General features: G+C 33.0%; 3 protein-coding genes across 4 annotated transcripts; 1 reads left to right on the forward strand and 2 right to left on the reverse strand.

The window, feature by feature from the left end:
• The first annotated feature begins 1,189 nt into the window (after positions 1-1,189).
• LOC101264972 (VAN3-binding protein) lies at positions 1,190-6,489 on the forward strand. Its single transcript, XM_004247147.5, has 7 exons — positions 1,190-2,517; positions 2,981-3,118; positions 4,818-5,259; positions 5,426-5,662; positions 5,765-5,814; positions 5,903-5,960; positions 6,061-6,489. Exons 1-7 carry the CDS (start codon positions 2,194-2,196, stop codon positions 6,273-6,275), a joined length of 1,464 nt encoding a protein of 487 aa, XP_004247195.1. The 5' UTR covers positions 1,190-2,193; the 3' UTR covers positions 6,276-6,489.
• A 35-nt stretch (positions 6,490-6,524) lies between these two features.
• On the reverse strand, positions 6,525-15,792 carry LOC101265275 (GDP-fucose transporter 1). Of its 2 annotated transcripts, none has more exons than XM_004247148.5 (2): positions 13,221-15,792; positions 6,525-7,038 (listed from the first exon to the last, which is right to left on the reverse strand). In XM_004247148.5, exons 1-2 carry the CDS (start codon positions 14,242-14,244, stop codon positions 7,019-7,021), a joined length of 1,044 nt encoding a protein of 347 aa, XP_004247196.1. In that variant the 5' UTR covers positions 14,245-15,792; the 3' UTR covers positions 6,525-7,018. The 2 variants fall into 2 exon arrangements, with proteins under 2 accessions (XP_004247196.1, XP_010326400.1); XM_010328098.4 differs by having other exon boundaries at positions 6,525-7,842.
• Positions 15,793-16,161: 369 nt separating this feature from the next.
• Positions 16,162-19,923, reverse strand: LOC101264505 (protein LIFEGUARD 2). Its single transcript, XM_069289040.1, has 4 exons — positions 19,478-19,923; positions 19,268-19,381; positions 16,681-16,838; positions 16,162-16,578 (listed from the first exon to the last, which is right to left on the reverse strand). Exons 1-4 carry the CDS (start codon positions 19,725-19,727, stop codon positions 16,372-16,374), a joined length of 729 nt encoding a protein of 242 aa, XP_069145141.1. The 5' UTR covers positions 19,728-19,923; the 3' UTR covers positions 16,162-16,371.
• Positions 19,924-21,916: the final 1,993 nt, after the last annotated feature.

Genomic DNA, 21,916 nt, shown 5'->3' on the forward strand with positions numbered 1-21,916 from the left:
TCGTGTATCTAAAGGCAAACTCAGGATAAGATGTAATTATTGAATCAATCGTTATATTAAATAACTAATGCATATACTTTATGAAAATTTCCCTATAACTTTTACTTATTTCTTAACCCTTACAATTATACAATAAAAAAAAAATGGCAATATTATTTGTAAGTTTATGTTAGGACAATGTATATATTTTAAAAGTAGGAACAAATATTGAATAGATTACGTAAAAAATGATCATTAATGATAATAAATTTTTAATTGTCGCTAAATATGTATTTTTAGTGACAATTAGCATTCTTTATATATGTTCCTAAACCTTTAATGACATTGGTTCTAATGACACTCAATTATTGTCAGTAAAAACTTTAACAATCTTTATTAATATCAATACTTATTGTCATTAAAAATTATTTTTATTGTATTGATAAAATGATATTTATACCATATAAACCATATTAGTGGTGTAGGCCCTATTGGAAAGCTTTATTAGTTTTCATTTGTGGGACAATTGAACTTTAGCTTTTACCCACCACTGTATGCCTGGGATCAACCAAAATATTTGGTGTAATTATCTTTCAAAAGAAATCCCTGACAATAAGTCAAACACAATTGCTTGACCTTGCCCCACTTGCCCTCATTTTCAACAATTTTATCCCTCAACTGAAACACACTCAATAATTGGTTAGATTTTTAATCTAACATGTTATTATTAGTAGAAAATGATTTAAATTAAGGTTGTGTTCGATGAAAAGAAATTTTTTTTTGGATAGGCAAAATATTGTTTTTTAGAAAATATATTCTTTAAAAATGAAGAAAATAAACGGTGAAAGCATGAGAAAAAAATTTAAATAATTAATGACGTTTCGTGTTGATTGTGTTATCTTCACCCTCTGATACACTTTATTTTGATCCCACTCATTATAACACTCATCTTTGTGATACCTCTAACTTATATAATGTTTACCTAAATTATATATAATTATTAAATAATATTTTTTTTATGAAAATTTTTATCATACCAACCTAAGTCCACTTTCTTTGAAAAGCATGCTATACAAGTGGGCAAAAATTTTCTTTTGTATTTATAAGAACGATTAAATTCCCTTAATTTTTAGATATAACATTTTGTACTTCTTTAAAAAATCTTCTTATTACAATTATAGGTTTTGCTTTGTTTAGTACTGATTTTTGCACTATTTTTTTAATGTTTGGATTTGTTATACTTGAACCGAAGAGTTCAAACCATTTTACCTCTATATACTTGAGCTGATGGTAAAATTTATATATATTCTATCCGTTGAGTATATTGTTGTTATTGGCTCCATCAATGTTTATCTTATTTTATAAGATTCATTTATGTTGATATGTTTGGCCAAATTTTTCGAAAATAAAAATATTTTTTATGATTAAAAAAGTAATTTTTTCATATTAATTTGTTTGTCCGAAATTTGAATTGACACCAAATTTTAAAAAGTGAAGAAAATATATAAATTTTGTGATTTTAAACTAAAATTATGTAGAATGTATCAAAATATTATCTTGATCACGTACGATGAAAAATTAGAATCGTTGAACATCATATTCATAATTCTTCTTGCTTTTTAAGCTCCATATCAAATTAAAATAAAACAAATAAATTAGATCGAATGTAATACTTTATTTATCTTTTCTTACCTAACCTGATAGTGTAACATTACATCAATACATATAAGTTAAAATAATTATGAAAATGACTTAACAATCAATGTGTTTTAACGAAGCTATTATACCAATTTACATGATTTACTTTTTTTTTTAATCAACTTAAAAAAGTATGATACATTTTTATATTAAGTAACAATTTAACTATAAAATATCTATTTTATACTTAATAAAATGATTTACATCCACACAAATTGCTATGATTCATTTTGAATCACAAATTTAAAAGTCTTTCTTTCTTTCTTAAACTCCGAATTAAACTATCTCGTATAAAATGAATCGGAGGAGTATTACATTACAATTATTATAGTCATTTTTCAGTCATATGTGTACAAAACAGGACAACATTAACAAGTCAAGTTCCCACTATAAAAACACCCCCAAAATCTAAAAATTAACAAGACCCCTGCACTCTTTTTCAAAAGCAATTCACACTCTTACTAGTTGTTACTACTAAAAATTTGCTCCTATTAGTGTTTTTTTTTCTTCTTCTTGATGGATAATAGATGGTCAGAAAAGAACCTGAATATGAATCTTCCAGAAAGTCCAAAAGCACCAATGGAGTTTTTGTCAAGATCATGGAGTGCCTCTGCTTTGCAAGTTTGCAAGGCATTAACAACAACTTCTTCATTATCATCATCCTCATCTCTTCCTACGAAGACGAATAATAATAATAATAGTGTTGTTGTTACTATACCAGAGAACATTATCTCTGTTGTTGAGGAAGAAGATTCTGCTAATAAGCTTGCTGGAAACACATTCTCTTTTGCTTCCTCTGCTACTTCACAACTTGTTCTTGATCGCATTATGTCTCAATCTGTAAGTACCGTCAACCCTCTCTCTAACAGTATCGTTTGTCTGGATGTGTTTTGATTGCTCCAACGAAATATTGTTACAAAGTGTGTATGATGTATAACAAAAATTGTTCACAAAACAATTTTGTTATAGAGACGTATGATGTTAAACATTTTGATTGATATAAGCAATATGAATCGTAGAAATTTATGTAGTTGGTCTAAAAACGAACAATATATCACCATATTAAACGTATTTTTGGACCATTTTATTGCAACAAAAAAAATAGTACGGTTATAAGGAGGTATGGCCGATAGACTATACAAGTAGAATTACATTCATGATGCAACTTATTTGGAATTAGTTTATTATAAAAATGAAAAGGGAAAGGGGTGTTTTATTTTTGTTTGTTTAGAATATTATTATGTACAGGGGAATTTCATGGAGTAATTTAGTATTTTTAACATTATTTATGTTTTTTTATTAGATGCATAATGGGCAGGAAATATCACCATTAACATCAGGAAGATTATCTCATAGTAGTGGGCCTTTGAATGGTTCTCTGACTGAAGAAACTGATAGTCCTCCAGTCTCACCTTCTGAAGAATTTGAAGATGTTGTTAAGGTAATTAATTTCTCTCATTAATGTTAATTAATTTCATAAATCACTTTATTTTGTTATTTAAATGTTTGATTATGATAAGGTGTTGTTATTAGTTAATGATGATAGTAGTAGAAAAAAAGGGGTTATGTATGAATTGGACCCATTTCCAAAGTTAAACATAATACACTTTTGTTAATATCAATGTACAACTTTTTCTTGCTTTACAAATTACAAGGATGCTTTAGCCGTCTAATCAAACTCACCTTTTGACTTTGTTTAGGGAATAAATCTATCTACCCCCACAAATGGCCATAAAAGAAAAAGAAAAAGATGTTAACTTTGGTTTTATACGAGATAAAAAAAAAGTTAGTAAAACAAAAAAAAGTAAACATAAACTTTTTTTTATAGAAAATTGCAAAAGGGCCAATTTGGCGCTTAAAATGAATTTAAGTTACTCGCTCGCTTTCTCTTTTACTTGTTTACTATTTTAGTAATGTATTTTTCACTTTTATTGTGTTCACTTTTAATATAACAAAAAAAAATAATTATTTGGTAATTAAAAGCCTTTTAATTATAGACTAAACCTTGTAATAACATAACATGATCTATATATATATATATAACCTATCGTATGGAGTACCTTGTTATTATGTATAGCACGTGAAGATGTCATATGTAGAAATGGCCAATTTTTGTTTTTGTCTTAATTAACTTTCACAAAAATATGCTACAAGTACAATTCAAAATTGACTTAGATTTATTGTTGTATCTAGTTAGCTATGGATTATCAAAACAGAAACTTTTAAGTGGAGTGTGTGAATGGAAAATTGATACTCTTTTTGTCATTTTTTATCATTTTGTCATTACAATTTTCAGTATTCTGTCACTTACCAATTTCAGAATTCTGCCTTGCTTGTTTTTTAGTGTTCTATCAACATGTTTTCCTCTCTTGTGTTAAAAGTTAAATTTTACCTATTTATTTCAATGTTATACATTTTCATGTTTGTTATTTGCATGTTGTAGTCAACTTCATTAAAGTCATATTCAAGATTTTTCTCATAGATTTTGAGAAATTATCTTATTTGGTCATTAAATTTGATATCATCAATCTTCAAGTATTTTTCAAGTGACAAGTTTTTGGATTTTCACTCATAAAAACTCAAGCAAAATGGATGTCACATGACTTCAAAAACTCAAATCTATAGTCAAACAGAAGCTTAGATTTTACTGGTGTTCACGGTCAATCAACTCAATTTAATTAATATGTTTAGTAAGGTCTCAAATTCGAAATCCCCTGTTAGCGAAAGCAAAGAGTTTGCCTTTCGAATCAAGCTCATCAAACTTGTTTAGTGCGAATTACCCTTCTTATGTAGTTTGCGAGCTATTGTATAACAACAGAGTTTTATCCTGTACACCCCAAAAAATAGCGATTGCGAATTTTCGTGTTCGTCACTTTTTTTTTTTAATAGTCGAGTGACTTAATGTATGAAAATATGTATTAATTAACTATGTTTAAGTGATTAAAAAAAAAGCATATGTAATGTATTTATCGGTCTAGTGTAAAAACACTGTACAAATAAGTTTTTACCATCTTACATATTGACCATTATACATTTGAATCATGTGATCAAATATGAATATTTTCATACTTCAATACTAATAAAAAAAATATTGAGTTCAGTTAATTGACCATATTTCATTTTCTCATATTGTGTTACAGTATTTGAAAGCAAACAGCACTCTGCAACCATTATTTACAAATGTAAGAACAGGATACACTGGATCAGCTGTTGGGTTAGCACCCAACACGCCTGGTGGTAAGACAGTTGGCAGATGGTTAAAAGAAAGGAGAGAGAAAAAGAAAGAAGAAAGTAGGGCCCAAAATGCCCAACTTCATGCTGTTGTTTCAGTGGCTGGAGTTGCTGCTTCGGTGGCCGCAATTGCTGCGGCCACCGCATCAGCTTCGTCCACCGCCAAAGATGAGCAAATGGCGAAGACTGATGCTGCTGTCGCTTCGGCAGCCATGCTGATTGCCGCGCAGTGCGTGGAGGCTGCCGAAGTTATGGGAGCTGATCGGGACCATCTCATGTCCGCGATCAGCTCTGCTGTTAATGTTCGATCTCATGGAGATATTTCAACTCTTACTGCTGCTGCTGCTACAGGTGACTAACAAAATACTTCTATTGTTCAATTTTATACAAGTTTTAAGTGTTAAAATTTATGCACACCAAAGATGCAAAACATAAATATCTTAAACAACAAATCCAATTCGACGAGCTAATATTTGGGATTTGAGATAGTTCTAATATGTTCTTTGTTTTTTCGCAGCATTGCGAGGGGCAGCAACATTAAAAGCAAGAGCATTGAAGGAAGTATGGAACATTGCAGCAGTAATTCCAATAGAGAAGGGAATAGGTGGAGGCACAGGGCGAAACAACGACCAAAATCACAGCAACAACAATAATAATTATTGTGAGGGACTTGACATTGAAGAGAACTTTTTGGGGGTTTGTAATCAAGAATTACTTGCTCGAGGACGTGAGCTTCTCAAAAGAACTCGTAATGGTAATTTGCATAATTCTTTCCCCTGCTAACAATGCCACAAAAATTTGATTTTCTTTTTTTCTGTTCTGTTTCTAAATTTTTGTTTTATTTTGCGGTTTTCAGGTGATCTACACTGGAAAATTGTTTCTGTGTACCTTCATCGTAGCGGAGAGGTATAAGCACCTCCCTAGACTCGATAACTTTAAACTGTTATTGATGATGTTCTTAGTCCTTACCATTTCATGTTTACTTATTTCACAGGTGATGCTGAAAATGAAAAGCAAACATGTTGGAAAAACTATTACCAAGAAAAAGAAAAGTACGTCCAAATCGAATAATCTTTAATACTATATGTTATAGCAAAACAACTCAATTCAATTAAGATACGAAAAAATAACGTATGTTGTGTGTGCAAGCAGATGTAGTAACAGAAGTTTACAAAGACGTACCAGCATGGCCAGGGAGGCATCTATTTGAGGATGGCGAAAAGCGTCGATATTTCGGATTGAAGACAGAAATACGCGGTGTTGTTGAGTTTGAATGCAAAAATCAAAGAGAATATGAGATGTGGACTCAAGGAGTTTCAAGACTTTTATCTATGGTGGCTGAAAGGAAGAAGAGATTTCAACACTAATTCACCAATTAATTATGCGCCTAAGATATTAGTAGTACACTAATTAATATGGATTACGTACTAGTTACTAGGTACTACGTACTTGATTAGTAGTTAAATCTATGATGGTAGAAAATTGTATAAAAGTTTTGATGGGTAACACACTAAAACTCATGCTTGTATTATGTTTAGACCTTGAAGAAATCAATTAGTTGTCATTCCTAGCTAGAACAAATTTGTTTATCAAGAGGTATATAGTACACTAGCATATTCAGCAACATTCCCACAAATGGGAAAATTTCAGTTGAGTGATCAATTAATAATCTTGCAATGGAGGAGAGTAGAGCCATTGGTTCTAGGCAAAATGTGGGGGAAAAACAAATCACAAGTCAACTAATGTTTACTCCAGAAAGTCCATCTAACAAATCATGACATTTTCTACACTTCTTTTTGGTGGAAAGGGTACTAATATATGTAACAAAAGCCTACAACATGAGAGTTTGTTCCACAATATAGTACTTGAAAGAGTTTGAACTCCTAATACTAGTATAAGTAGAACAATAGTTAGTAGAGAGAAAGCTGCCTGTGGAGCAGAAATCATACGGATGGACATTGCTCCTATTCAATCGTTGCACAAAATTTCAGATGGCTAATGTGGAGTGTCCCAACAAACTTCTAAACAAGTGTAACCAGTCCCAGAGTAGCGAAGTGGGCAAGCCCGTCTGCAATTTGGTGTAGACACGCTCTATAGTAGAGCTAGCTATTCAGCGGCTGGAGAAGTTACCTACAGTCAACAACAATAGACGAACAATGAATATTAGAGTTACTTAGGATTTGAATAAACTCACTGGCGTCTATGTTAATTTCCAGAAGTCAAATATTATGCTCCAATTCAAGTGCAAGACCTGTGAAAAGTGCATATATTCAGTATTAAAAGCATCTCCATGTGTAATTGAGCCTATAAAACCTAAAATCCAAGTGACTTCATGGTTCCTAAAAACTCCTCCAATACCACTAAGGTTGTGCAATTGACAAACCATTCCAACAGTTTTTAGCATATAGCAAGGCTGTTTAGGAGGATTCCATTTTGACATAAAGAGGTATCTTTTGTGCCTTTAGAGGCTTAGGTCTGTGAAGAATCAAAATTCAATAGCTTGTTGGATGATAGGTTTTTTTTTCTGGAGAAAGTAACAACTCATGTTCTATTTCCAAAAACAAAATCAGAAACCTGCGACAACAAGTCACAGGTTTCCTAATTCCAATTGAGGCAGAGTATCAGGAAGATGAGCTTAAGACTTCTGTAACTGATTATACATCCTTCATATACTCCTGTTTACACCAAAAATGAAACGACACTAAACAATTCATTTTCATTTTCTGGATGTTGTGCTCTTGTTCTGGAAGCACCTGAGATTTCTTTCTCTCCAAACAGACCACCAGATGCGAGCTGGTATAATTTTCCATCTATCCTTGTCCAGAAATGTTAGAATCGCTGATCCAGATCTTCAGGGTCTCAGCTATTCTCCTTGACATCACCCACCTCAGACCCTTCATATTTATGAAGATTTTCCACAGTACATAGGTATTCCTGCAGCGTAGAAATAGGTGAGTTATTACTGTCTCAGCCTCTTCTTCACATAGGAAGCACCAAGGTCGGATGAATTCCCCTCTTCATGAGATTTTCTTGAGTCAACACAGCCTATTGATGAGTGCAAAGTTCATTATTCCTCTCAAGATGAAACTATATCTCATCTTCTTTTCAACTGTCCAAACATTATACCACTATGGAATTCTCTCAATTTTAGGCACAAATTGTCATCTATACCTTAATACCTGTTTACCCTTGAAAACTAATCTATTGCTAGCCTTCCATATCATCTAGAGACAATAAGAAAGGAAAACAGTACAGGGGATTGATTCATAATTGTAGGGGTGAATTGAGTGAACTGTTCAAGCCATGCAGAAGGAGAGGTAGCATCTAAAGGTACCAGTTGAAAAAAATATGAGATAGTTTCCTCTTGAGAGGAATGACAAACTTTGCACTCATTAGAGTAGCTATGCTAAGGTGAAGGGGATAGCTAGCAGTAGGCAATCTACCATGATTAAGTATCCATGAGAAATATTTTATTTTAGGAGACAGTTTGAGACGCCAAAGACAATCGAAGGAAAGCAAGTCTTTACTGAGAAGGAGCCATTTGAGGTTAGGCCCCAGATCAAACTATCACACGTAACGAGTGTTGGGGGAGATGCACTGCTTGTATTTTTCGAAGTAGAGTATCTGGTAGATTAAAGGAAAGAGTCAAGAAATCCTACAGATTACACGAAATACAGCTATTGTAGTCAAGAGATCCTTTTCCAGTAAAGGTCCATGAACAAGTGTTTAAGAGGGGTATTTGGTCGAATCCAAGAGGCATTCCAGAAATTAATGTGTCTGCTGTTCGCAGGGTTCCAAAGAAGTCCAATTTGGCAATACTGCCATCCATGTTGAATGGCTTTCCAAGTCCTAGAGTTATTAGAGCTAATGGCAGTAGAGGATAAGTATTTAGAACGTAACAGAGAAGCCCAGAGCTGGTGTTGTGAATTGAAGAATCATCAAGCAGTCACAGCAAGCAAAGCATGATTTTAAATTTAAGGTCTTGTAAATCAACCCCCCACCCACCCACCCACCCCCCAACTAAAGTCTTTGAGAAGTAACAACCTTCCAACTGACAAGATAATTTTTGCGTTCAAAAGTTCCACCGCAGAGGAAGTTGTGCATATATCTTTCTATAGTAGTTTTAAAATATAAGAGGGAATGGATATGAACTGCATAATATGGTGGGAAGACTGTAGAGAGTAGAGCGGATTAATGTCGTACGTCTGACCAGAATAAGACATGGGTTTTCCATCCATCCATCATGCTTTACACTGTCCAAAATAAACTGAAAATCTGCCCTAGAAGGTTTTTGTCAAAAATGGGAAATCCCAAACATTTACCAAAAAAGACTGTCTTCATTCATTTGAAAAGAAGAGACAGTTTTATCCAAAACTGAAGTATTATTCGAGAAATTTAAATTTGTCAATATTAACTTTTTGGTAGTAAGACAAGAAGTTTCAGTAGAACTTTGAAGTAAAGATAATATCATAAAGAATAAGTGCTACATTGGGGGTCCATTCCTTGAAATCTTGACATACCCCAAAAGATGGAGATCAACAGCCATAATAATAGTCTTGAGAGCATTTACATGCATAAAATGAAGAAAGTTATACAAGGAGAGAGGGTCTCCTTGGCGAATACCCTTACTGGGTTTAAAAGTATCCGTGACCAATTGAGACAGACAAATATTGAAGTAAAAGTAATATAAGTTTGACTACTTAGGAGGCACATTGAAATAAATTAAACTTTCTCTAATGGAACTCCATTCTAGTCAATCAAAACCTTTTTCCAAATCTAGTTCAGAAGCATATATGAGACACGACTCTTAGATTTATGAACGTAATAGAGAATCTCTTGAAAAAATAACGGCATTATCGGAGGCACGTCTATTCTTTTGGAAAGTAGATAGTGTAGGGCCAATAATGTCGGTCAAAAAAACATTTGAGACGCTTTACAATAACTTTGGAAATTATATTATAAATAGTTTTACAAAGAGTAATATGGCGAGATTGAGTAATCATACAGGCCCCTACACATTTAGGAATAAGACAAAGGTAAATAGATTTAATACTCGGGAATTGTGAATTCTCTAATGATTGATTAACAGAAACTAGTTACAGACTGCACTATAGTACTCCAATAATATATTTCTGCATAACTTAAATGTATACATATTATTTAACAGGAAAAGGCATAAGTATCTGCATGACTGAACATATTTCCAAACTACACACCTTTACTTTTCAGGGGTCCTATTACCCCCCGCCCTTTTTCTATCAATAGAAGGAGCAAAATTGGGGTTTTGCTCCCTTTACATTATGAAGAAAGAAACAAGGGTTGTGAACCAATTTAAAATGAAACAAATACACCCTTGTGTTGAGGTGGCACAAAGAGCATGCTCACTCTCTGTAAAGAATGCGAGGACAGATAAATAACTTATAATCTGATTAATGTGGAAACATCATTTTTTAATTGGACAGTTAATAATTAATTAATACACATAATTAATTAACATTAAAACTTAAGCATAAATCTTTTAAATAATCTTTCTTGTTTTCTTTTTCTTTCCCCTTTGAGAAGCAACATTACTTACAAAAATTATGCTCTTAAATATAGAGTATATATAATATGATAAAAATGAGCATTTTTTTGGTAACTAATTGTATTACTTAAGGAAGTAAGAAACTGTACAGTGCTTCATGAAAAGTAACAACCAATCAAGAACATAGTCCCCGGTTTGGGCCAGTCAGCCTGAACCGGCTGAGCTAAATGTTTTAAACACGAGTTTAGGCCAATCAGACTGAGAAATTCTACAATGAGCCTCACACAGCAAACAGTATACACTACTTGTATGAGAGGCTATATACATGCTTGACAAGAGGACCTTTTTGGGTCCCACTTACCAAAACTCCTCCAACTTTCCCTCTCTGCTCGATCACTTTCTCCCTCTTCTCTAATTTGCTTCAACTCTTTCCTCCTCCTTTTCTACCCTTCTAAATCTCTCCCTCCAAACTCTCTTCTGCAACTGTTCCCTTTCCTTCCATCTCAATAATTTTTTTTCCAAAGACCCTAACCCACAAAATTGGTGGGAACCATCCTCTATTATTCCCACCCCCAAAACAAACTACCTCCTTCTGAAAACAAAGAAACTTTATCAAGCACTCACTTCAAAGGGAAAAACACACCAACGACTTCTTCTACAGAAATAACACGGGACAGTCACCAACACGGAATCATCCCTTCACTCACACGGACAACATTACCCACTGCAGACCAGAAGATATAGTCTTTTTTTTAACTGAAACTTTGTATATTCCTCAAAAGACAATACTAACACTGTACTGGTCAATATTTACAACATGTACTTCGAATCCAACTATCTTTTCCTAAATTGAGTCTAGTACATAAATTATGGAAATAGTATCATTTGAGCATAACTGATTACACCAATAACATAAAATAATTTAGTTTTGACTTTTTGCATACTATTCTCTATTCTCGAAAGCTCCAGAATTCCTCTCCTTCCATTGCCCACCACATACTAGCAGGGACAATTCTCCATTTGGTTCTGCTCTTGGAATGGTTTCCTGCTTCCTCCCAACTCTGAATTGCTTATGTAATCTTGGCAGGCGTGGTCCATGACATACCCTTAAAGACAATGAATAACCTCATAGCTGGCCAGTGATCTTCCAGTGTAGTCAGCATTTTTCCATAAAAGAAACATCTAGAACATAATGGTATCCCTTCCGCATTAAGTTGTTTTGAGTCAGTACACTCTTTCGGCTAATAACCAGCAAAACAGGGCACTTTTAGTGGCATTTTTGACTCCAGATTCCTCTCCATGACCAATGACTTTGGGGTGATTGGGATGGTTGAACCAGTTGTATGCAAAACTCACCTTAAAATTCCCCTTCTGATTTCTTTTTTTTTTCTTTTTCTCTTTTTTTCTTTTTTTTTTGAGACAATCCCCTTCTGATTTCCTTTCCACCATAAAAACCAATGATGTCGAAAAAATTGCCCAATGGTGAAATTTGCTACCCTCTGAATCTCCCAGTCACTTAATTGTCTTCTAAAGATAAATTCCACCCTTAAGGAGCCCAGTGACCAGAAGAGACAATCCTCAAGACTGAAAAAATAAAAGGCCTGGCTCCCTCTTCCATAAGCCCAACACCTACTCTTTAATGTACACCACCATTGTCATTGCTGAGGATTTCCTTTTTAGCTCAAGCTAAGCTCATTGAGGAACTAATCCCAAAGACCAACAAACTTATTTGTAAAGTTGTTAAGAGTTACACTCAAGATAATGCAAGGTTCATGCATTTAGTATTACGAATACATTCACTGAATTCCTCCACACAATAAGAAAAAGGTCCAATCCTGAATAAGACAGACAATCCTTAGCAGATTTTGTTCATTTAACTGTCATTTTTTCCATCTAGGTAGAAAACTTGGAATAATCTTGAATGTCTGATTAAAATTAGAAGGGGCAGAGAAAAGCAAGTTGACGAAATTGTGGAAAAGAATTAGGAAAGACAGAGAGAGATTAAGGGAGGATATTCAGGGTTTTCCTTCATCAGATGCGCTGGGACTTGGTGGGTGAAATTATTTGGGTTTTATGGACCAACAGTCCATTATCACATAATAAGTTTCCACGCAAGTATTAATAATTATATCTCAGACTTGATTAGATAGCTCAGTCAGCCTAAAGGAAGCAACTAATGGATGAATCAACAACGCTTGCGCTGAATGTATTAGTGTACCGAATGAGAGACGTGAAATAGAGGTTCAGAGATTATCAAAACAGTGATAATTGTTAAATAACACAGATGCACTACGGAAAATGGTTTTGTATTAGATAATAAACCATCTAATAGAATTGTCTCTTCAGGTGACTGATAAGATTGTTGCTTACTTGCTTGACATAGAAATTAAGTAGTTTGACTCACTGTCCACTTTTCTCTGGGTTAAGAATTCAGCCCATCTCAGCGTGACATGCAGTATGTTCGAACAAAGTTGAAGATGCAAAGGTTGTCTACTTTTGCAGAAAAACAAAAAGCATACATTTCTGTGGGAGCTCTGTTAAACAAGAGATACATGTATGAAATCAACATAATAGCATGCTCAAAGAAAAGGAGCAAAAACACACCAAATCATAATCAAATCAGTACTATCTATTATTAAGGGTAGAAATCCCAATCTTACAAATATCTAGCAAAAATTTGTAAAGAACAACAGTTGAGAAGAGGATTCAAAATATAGTGGAAGGATTAACAATAGCCTCTTCAGCAATAGGCAAAGATGCCAAAATACTTATACACCGGAAATCTTACCAGACATTCCCTTCTCTTCATCACTATCTCCATAGTTGTCTTGGTCATTCCCATTGTCCTGCTTAGATACAGCTGAATCCCGTTGTGGTGGAGCACTAGTAACACCAGTTACAGATTGCTGATAAAGAACCCCACCCGCAATAGTCATCAACAAACACCCTAAACCAAACGGACTAGCATGCTTATCCCAAATAAGAACATTAATTGCAACAGTCAAAAACTTATTCACAACCCCAGTTACTGTAAAAGCAGTAGCAGATATCGCCTTCCTCGCGGCAAATCCAAAGAAACTAATAAGCAATCCAAACACACACGACAACGAAACCGCCACAAGCGCAACAGGATGAAACAAATTCCCTTTTCCATTCGATCCCATCGCAATAAACACATCAACATACTCCCCAGTAATAATCCAAAAGAAAGGCGCCATCATCAACGACAACAAATTATTATAAAACACAAAACCCCAAGTATTCAACCCTAGATTCGTGACCATATGCTTAATATAAACCATCTCAGTCGTAATAGTCACCAAATACGCCAACGCCCACGAATACGCTGTCAAACTAAACCCCGAATCCGTAGCAACATAACCAAATGCACCACCCAAAATAACAATCAATGCTAAAAACGTCAACTTAGAGGGGCATGGCTGCTTCCTAAAAGCAGTATCAGCAACTGCAACAAGTAAAGGCGTACACGATCTAAACACAATAAACGTATCGACATTGGCATGACGCAATAGATTAGTATTGGTAAAGATTGCCAAGTAAAAAACAAATGCAGCAGGCAAGAATTTCTTCGCATTTTCAAATGTGAAAGGATCATGATGTAAGAAACCAAATTTTCCCAAAATCCAAACACCTAAAGTTGAAGTTAAGTACTGTAATGCAGTGAGAAGACCTGGATAGTTGAAATTAGTAATGGCGAACTTGTTGATCACAGCAAGCAAGCTCGAACACAAAGCATACCCAACAACAAGACTGCTAGTGGCGTAATATTGCTTCGATCTCATTGCAGACATTCTCTTTTCTATTCTATTTTCACACTTCCACAAAATTGCTTTGCTTGGCTTTAGGGTTAATATTTAAGGCCCCAAAAATTGTTTTCTTTTTTTTTTTTGTTGTAATGAAAATTTTAAAAATAATTTTTGTTGTAATAAATTTTCAAGATATGTCTTTAATATTTTTGTCAGAGATTGTACAATAATTTCTGATTTTCCTTTTATGCATATAATTTCCCTTTTTAATGTTTTTTTGTGTTTTTACTTTCTAATTTCTACTCAAATACTTAAAAAAGAAAGAGGATATGATATACGTTTAATTTTGTCATTTGAAGCTGACATGTATATAATTGACACTCATATATATACCTTACCATTATGTAAATGACTGACATATACTCTTATCGCTAAAAAGCTCACATATGTCATTTATTTAATTAATATATATATCTATAGGAGCATATATAATCCTTTTAGCGAAATTCAAAGTATATTTTGATCTTTTTCATACATTTTCCCTACTTTAAATAAAGATTTTTTTGCTATATTTGGCACTCTCCTCCTTTCGACTCTACTTGTCCATACTTTTCTAGTTTATTAAATTAATGAGTAATTTATTATTTTTTGCATCTATTTTATTCTTTTTATTCAATCAGATTCAATTTTCAATATTTAAATGATTATATTTACTAAGTATGATTTGATAAAAAAAAAAATTGGAATTATTTACTATTTGTATATTAGTTTCGACTATTGTTGAATAGTGAGAGCAATGAATAATGTCTTCAAAGTTTTTGTCATTATTATCTTATCTTTGATTGAAATTAGAAAATGAGAAGGAAAACAGACGTTGTCAGGGGAGGTTGGTGAAGTATTGGTCTGCCCTTCAAATTTTGAGATCCCAAATATTTTTTACAGTAAATTTTTACTTATTTGAATAAAATATTTAATTTTTGGAGGAAAAATAAATAAGAAGTACAAAAAAAAGTGTCAGAAAGAGAGGAAGATTTTTCTACTTTTCAATTGAAATTTAAATTAAATTATTTGAATCCTTAGAGGCAGCAAAAGGGGGATCATTTTACAATATGAAAGAGAGAACAAAGATTTGTGATTATTTTAAAATAGAGCTGTTGAGGTGACAAATAAAATGTGTTCAATTTCTTGGAGAAATGTGAGGGACAAAATATAACTTGAATATATGGATACATATTATTATCCATTAATTAGACACGGCATAATTAATCAGCATTACAACTTATTGATGTTTTTTAGAATATTTTTCCTTTTTTGTTCCCCTTTCCTTTAGTAGCTCAATTACAATCTTATGCTCTTAAATGAAAATTAGCCAATTACTATAAAAATATCTTATGCTCTTAAATGAAAATTAGCCAATTACTATAAAAAAAAATATCCTATGCTCTTAAATGAAAATTAGCCAATTACTATAAAAACATCTTATGCTCTTAAATGAAAATTACACCTATTATATATAATATAAAATAAGTTTGTTCATAATTATAGATCAAAGTGAAGATAATTACTTGATTGGTACCAAAAGCAAAAATGAAAGAAGATCACTCATTTGTTTGACAAAATAATTACTTAATTGGTAAGAAATTGGACATATAACAAGAATGGACCACTCATTAACTATATGATTGATGAGAAATAATCGTCATTTGTTTAAGCAAATAAGCAGTTAGCTTATTAGAAATTGGGCATGGACAAAAAACAAGCGTTTGACCAAATAACTGTTTGATTAGTATAATAAGTTGGGCATATGTCAAAGACGAACCACTAATTTAAGTAATTAGTTAGTTAGAAATTGGGCATAGATTGAAAACGAACCCCACCGGAGTGATTGATCCTGACCAATGGACGTGTATGATTATTGAGTTAATGACCTTTTCCAACGACTCAAACAACAGAAGAGGAGAATTAGAGGAACCCCAATCAATGGATGTCATCTTTGGTAAAATCGATACAGTTCTACTTCTTCCAACTAAGAAAACGGTTCTATACAATTATCAATAAGCAAACCATCCACAACAAAAGAGAGGGGGAAAACTAGGAGAAAGGAAACAAATAATAGAACTTTCACACACATGCAGAGAGAAATTATTATTAGGTATTCCTCTCTTTAACTCTTTAATTGTCAGCAGCCCTGAAGATGGACAACAAAGAGAGGAACAAATTGATAACGTCTAGATACAAGCATATAGCAGCCCAGATGTACTCATCATAAGTGTACCGCTTGATTAGATTGTCTGTATCATAGACAATGTACCCACAGAATATGATCGACGCAAGACACCCATAGATCATCACTGAGATCTTACCCAGAGGGAAAAGAATCTGGCCATAAACAAGGAAAGAAATCAGATTATTTGTTTATGAATTATGAGAGTAATAAAGATGAACACAACGTGCAGAGTGAGAAATAATAAATTTACAAACCTGGATGAAGGAAAACAACAGAAGAACAATAAGAGCACCAAACAAAAAAGGTCCCAGGAAGTTGAAATCTTGGCCTCTTTTAGCCGCCCAGAAGGTGTATAATGTCAGACTAATCACTACCGCTGTTGTCAGTATGACTGCCTCCAGAATTACTTTGCCTGAAATACACCAATAAAAACATTCTAGATACCAATATGTTTTCAGGTCCTATTTGCAAGAATGTGTAAATTTCAAGGGCGATAGCAGAGGATACACATTGACACTAGCAAGTGACAATAATTGTCAGCTGAAATGGGTAAGAGACAAATGACACATATGTCAATTCAGGTTTTAAATCCTTTGAGATTGATTAAAGATTGAGCAGAAAGTTCATGTAATCCTGTACTATATCAGTGAATTTATCCTCTTAGACCAAAGCGGACACAGCTCGCTCACCATTTATCACAATCAGAAGTTCATGTAGTCAAGTACACTATCATAAACCGACAGTCTGGTTATTGTCTGGAAAATTAACCTATAACAATCTTTCGTGACTACCTTAACAATATACAAACAATATTTCATGGATACAATCAACATAAATGTTTCCAAGTAACAATCGCATTTGTCTCAGTTCATCTGTGGTATTAACCTGGTTCATTGAACAGAATTAACCTATTTCAAACATTCATGTAGTACCTTATCAAAATACAGACGATCTTTAGTGGGTACAATCAAGATGAATGTTCTAAATAACAATCTATGGTTTCAACTTGGTTCATTGAACATTCCAATTGTTAATGTAAAATAACTTCACCGAAAAAGGTCATAAGATTTAGTTATTCTTGAAAGGGACCATTTTTGCAGGAAAAAATGAAGACTAGATAGTATTAGTAGTATTTTGATCATTATCCGTAGAGGCAACATCACTGACAATCATCGTATTCAGACCATCAATTCTTGTTGTGATATCATATTCTTCTAGAACCCAGCTTCTAGAAAACGAAGAACTAATACAGGCAGTTATTGTTATGAATCATGAGCCACAACTACATCTAGTTTTATCAGTCTCGTTTGCAAAATTTTTGTTGTGCGGAATTTGAGATAATACGAGAAAATATAAACGCGAAAAATAAGACAACAGATTTACGTGGTTCACCAACAAATTGGCTACGTCCACGGGAAGAGAGGGAGCAGTTTTATTATGGAGAGGCAAAAACAGAATTACAGAATAGGGTTTCCCATAGCGTCTATATATAGTGCTAAGCTACGCCCTAACAGGCTTGGGCCCAACATACAGAATCAACAGAAAATTAAGGGCCCAATACAACAACATTGTATACCGTCGGCCCGGGGGCGTCTCCGCCCCCCCGGACCCCCAGGCCAGGGGGCGCGTCGCCCCCCTGGACCCCCCGACTCGCTGACCGGGCAGCGAGACCCCCGTCCTTTCTGTTTGTAGCGGGTCCGATTCAAGGCATTCAACAATTTTAACTAGTTTAAAGATGTGACGGTAAACCAAAAAGCTTAATCTGTGCTTTGACAGAACTATTTGTTTGACAAACATGGATCACTAAGGTCCGAAGGGGTGAAACGGCACCTACAGGCTTCAATTGAATTTTTTGTGTATACATGTATATAGATGTAAGAAATATTATAAATACGTTAGGTACTACCCGCTCTAACAAATAATTCGAAGGCGCCACCGGCAGAGGTTAAAAGTTCCTACCAACTGGTGGGAGTTCAAATATGACAGGCAACGTTATGTGGTTCTTTTGTCTTTCCTCTAGACTAGTTATTCTTCATTAGCTGTTGTTTGACTTCTCTTTTCCAATTGAGTCTAAACTTCATATTTCATATTTCTTTAAGACTCCATAAAAGGACTGAAGATCCTTTCTTCCTAAAAATTTAAAAGTTCATCTCTCCCGATCATGCTTGGGGCTTGATGCTCCATCACTTAATGGAACTAAACCACTGTGCTCTTTCATTCTGATTCATAAGTTGAGTCAATCTTCTGTTTTGCGTCACGTTATCATAATTATTATTATATAATTATTTTTTTGTTTGATTAATTTGTCTATATAAAGTGAAAACAGAACTTATCAAATCAAAGACTAAAGTTGATCAAAACCAACAAAATAATTGGTCAATTACGATGTTTTGGATAGAGTAGTATCGTCTTCTCAGAAGTGCCTAATTTGAATAGAATTTAACTAGTCAATAGTGTTTTTGATGGATCTTCCATAGAAGATTCCATACAATAAGCCAAATGTTGATGCTGCCGAACTACGTCTACATTCAAAGACGCTTAGCGACTAAAACCTGAATCTGTCTCTTCCGGGGCAACCAAACACTCTTTAAGCTCCCCATTTATGTATAGAAATATAAGTGTATAGGTGCATAGCAATTTTACTGAATTAGATTCTATGTTTCTATATAACAGTCGGTTCATTTGATTCTCAATGTCAACTTCAAAAAGTTAGGTGAGACTAACCGCTGTAATACTAATTCCAAGAGAAGAATATTCTAAAAATAAATGCACTATGACATAGAACGCACGCAATGTCCATATACCCTAAAACAGAAAAACAATCCAATTGAAGATGCTTACCGCTGGTGAATGCGCAAGTCAATCCGATAGTAAAGGCAAGAGAAACCGTGAACAATCCAAGAAGCAAGTAGTTAACCGGATGTTTCTGGTGATAGTAATACAACGGGCACAACGCTGCAACAACAATAACAACAACACAATCAATTAATTAATTAACACTGAAGAAGAAAAATACCCTGACTAGATCCACGATTAGAATCATTAACTTACTGATAAATGGAGTGATGATGAGTACAATATAAAGTGCTAAGCCTGCATTTGTGGCTGCAAAGAAGTGTGAAATTGGATGAACGGTGACGACGACAGAGGCGACCGCAATAGTCAGAAGCAACTGTATAGAAATAATCGAGTATACTTTTCGAATAAAAGACCACCGGAGTTCAGGACTTTCCAACATCGCCGGATACAAAGGCGCAGTGCCGAACTCCACGTCATCTTTCCGGTAAGCCTCGTTCCACATCTCTCAAATTATCGAAGAACTTGAACAAACTATTTCTCACACTGATTGTACGTTTGTAAGGTTTACTTGCGCGTGAGGAAATTTGGGAAGAAAGAAGTGCCTCTTTATATAATTTGCAATTTGCAATTGAAATTATGATCCGACCCGTATCCGTTTGAGACAGAGATAAGACGGTTAAGTGGAAAGTTCGTGATTCGTCGATCCACGCGTGTGAAGAAATATACATATTCTAGACTTCTCTCGACTCATTTTTGCTTACTTGTGAAGGCAAAAGCTAGAAAACGGTACGCATATGGACAAAGTAAGTTAATAATCATTTAAAATGGGCTAGAAAATCATTTCGCTAATTAAAAATATTATTCACTATTTTATTTTACTCCGTAGATATCAAAAAAGTTAATAGAGAATAACTTCAGTAAAAATATTGAAATTAGAAAGATAGAGAATGAAATTTCGAGAATAATAAACTAATTTAAAAATGGAAAAATTTTCATAAAATAGATAAAAGTTAAAAGATAATAGGCCTCGAGTTTATTTATTTACGAAGCGTAGCTATAGGTTTAATGGCTAAAACTGATTTTGCTTTGTATATTCTGCTTTACTAATTAATTATTAAAATAGGTTATTAAGCTGGTTTAATTAATTGAGTCAATCTCAATTATAAGTAAGGAAACGATCCTAAAGCTTACCACATATGATTTCTCCATCTTTCCTAATATCGATATTTCTACAGAATTTTGACAAAAAATCCATCGATTTCTTTGTGAATTATACAATAAGATAAACACAATAATTAATTATAATACGCCATTTGTATATCTCCGAATTAATTTTAACATTTGTATTTAAAATTTCTTTTGGTGAATCTTCGATGTACTATTTACCCTTTTATTTTATTTTCTTTTTAGAGATATTAAATATGTATGGATTGTGTTCTTATGTATACATAACGTAAATTTGATTGTATTCGTATGATTATGAATGCGTTAAAAGATTTTATATGAAATAGTGGTTTAATTTTATTCGTATTTCTATAGTTGGAATTTTATGAATACAAATTACTTTTTGAATATGATATGCAAGTTGGTCACTATTAACATCTGAATTATTTGTACACAAAAATGTATTTTGTATATAATGGATGCAAAAATACAAATGAATTTTGAACCCTTTCATTTACGTATATCATTTTGTATCTGTTTACCATCAAATTATATATATAAGATGAGTTTTATATAGTAACACGAGTGATTTGTATATCTTAATTGTATTTGTATTTGAATTAAATCAATTTGTATATGTTACTGAATAAACTGCATAGTAAATAATTTGTATATTAAAATTCATTTTTTAATCTACAGTGTTAGCAATTTTGGTGATGCATTCAGGAAAATAAAATAAAGAAAATTATTGTGTTGCAGTTGTATTTCTATAATTGTTCGGTTATAGTGTTAGTGTTTTTTTATACATATATGACTTAAAAATCGATAATATATATACAAATATGACATAATTTATACAATTGCAAAGCAAAAAAACTAACGAATTTAACTAAATATTTATACAACTGCTGGAAATGTATAACTATAGCTGAAAAATTGTATAAACAAGTTTTATACATCTGTGGCTTAGAAATGTCATACATACATCTATGACATAATGCAATTCAATTAACTGTTAATATACAAATAAATAAATTTTTTATATATATGAAAAAATTGAGGAAAATAAAAAGACTATATAAATACAATTAATTAAAAACTGATGAAATTCGAAAAAAAAAGAAGAAAGGATAATGCCTGATATCAAATTTGAACGATTAGGAGACAATTTTTTCAAAATTTGAATTTGATTCTGCTAAGAGATTTACAGAAGGGATTTATAGCGAGTTGAGAGAATTAAGGAGATAATTATGTGGGTATAGTGTTGTATGTAGGTTTGTATAAAATGAAATTTGGGATTCTACTCGACTTATACAAAAACGGTGGGACCCATAACCATTTTATGAAAACTCATTTTCTATAATTAATTAAAACTATAGTCATTATTATAAATTAAGTACTAAATGTTAGCTTAGTTATATAATTTTCCCTTTTAAAATTCCTACAACTTCAAAGAGTGATTCATAGAGTATTTTATAAATTTAAAAATTTGAAATGATTTTTATCTAAAAGTACATACGATAATAA

Source organism: Solanum lycopersicum, chromosome 9 (genome assembly GCF_036512215.1).
Source record: "Solanum lycopersicum chromosome 9, SLM_r2.1".
Lineage (NCBI taxonomy): Eukaryota > Viridiplantae > Streptophyta > Magnoliopsida > Solanales > Solanaceae > Solanum > Solanum lycopersicum.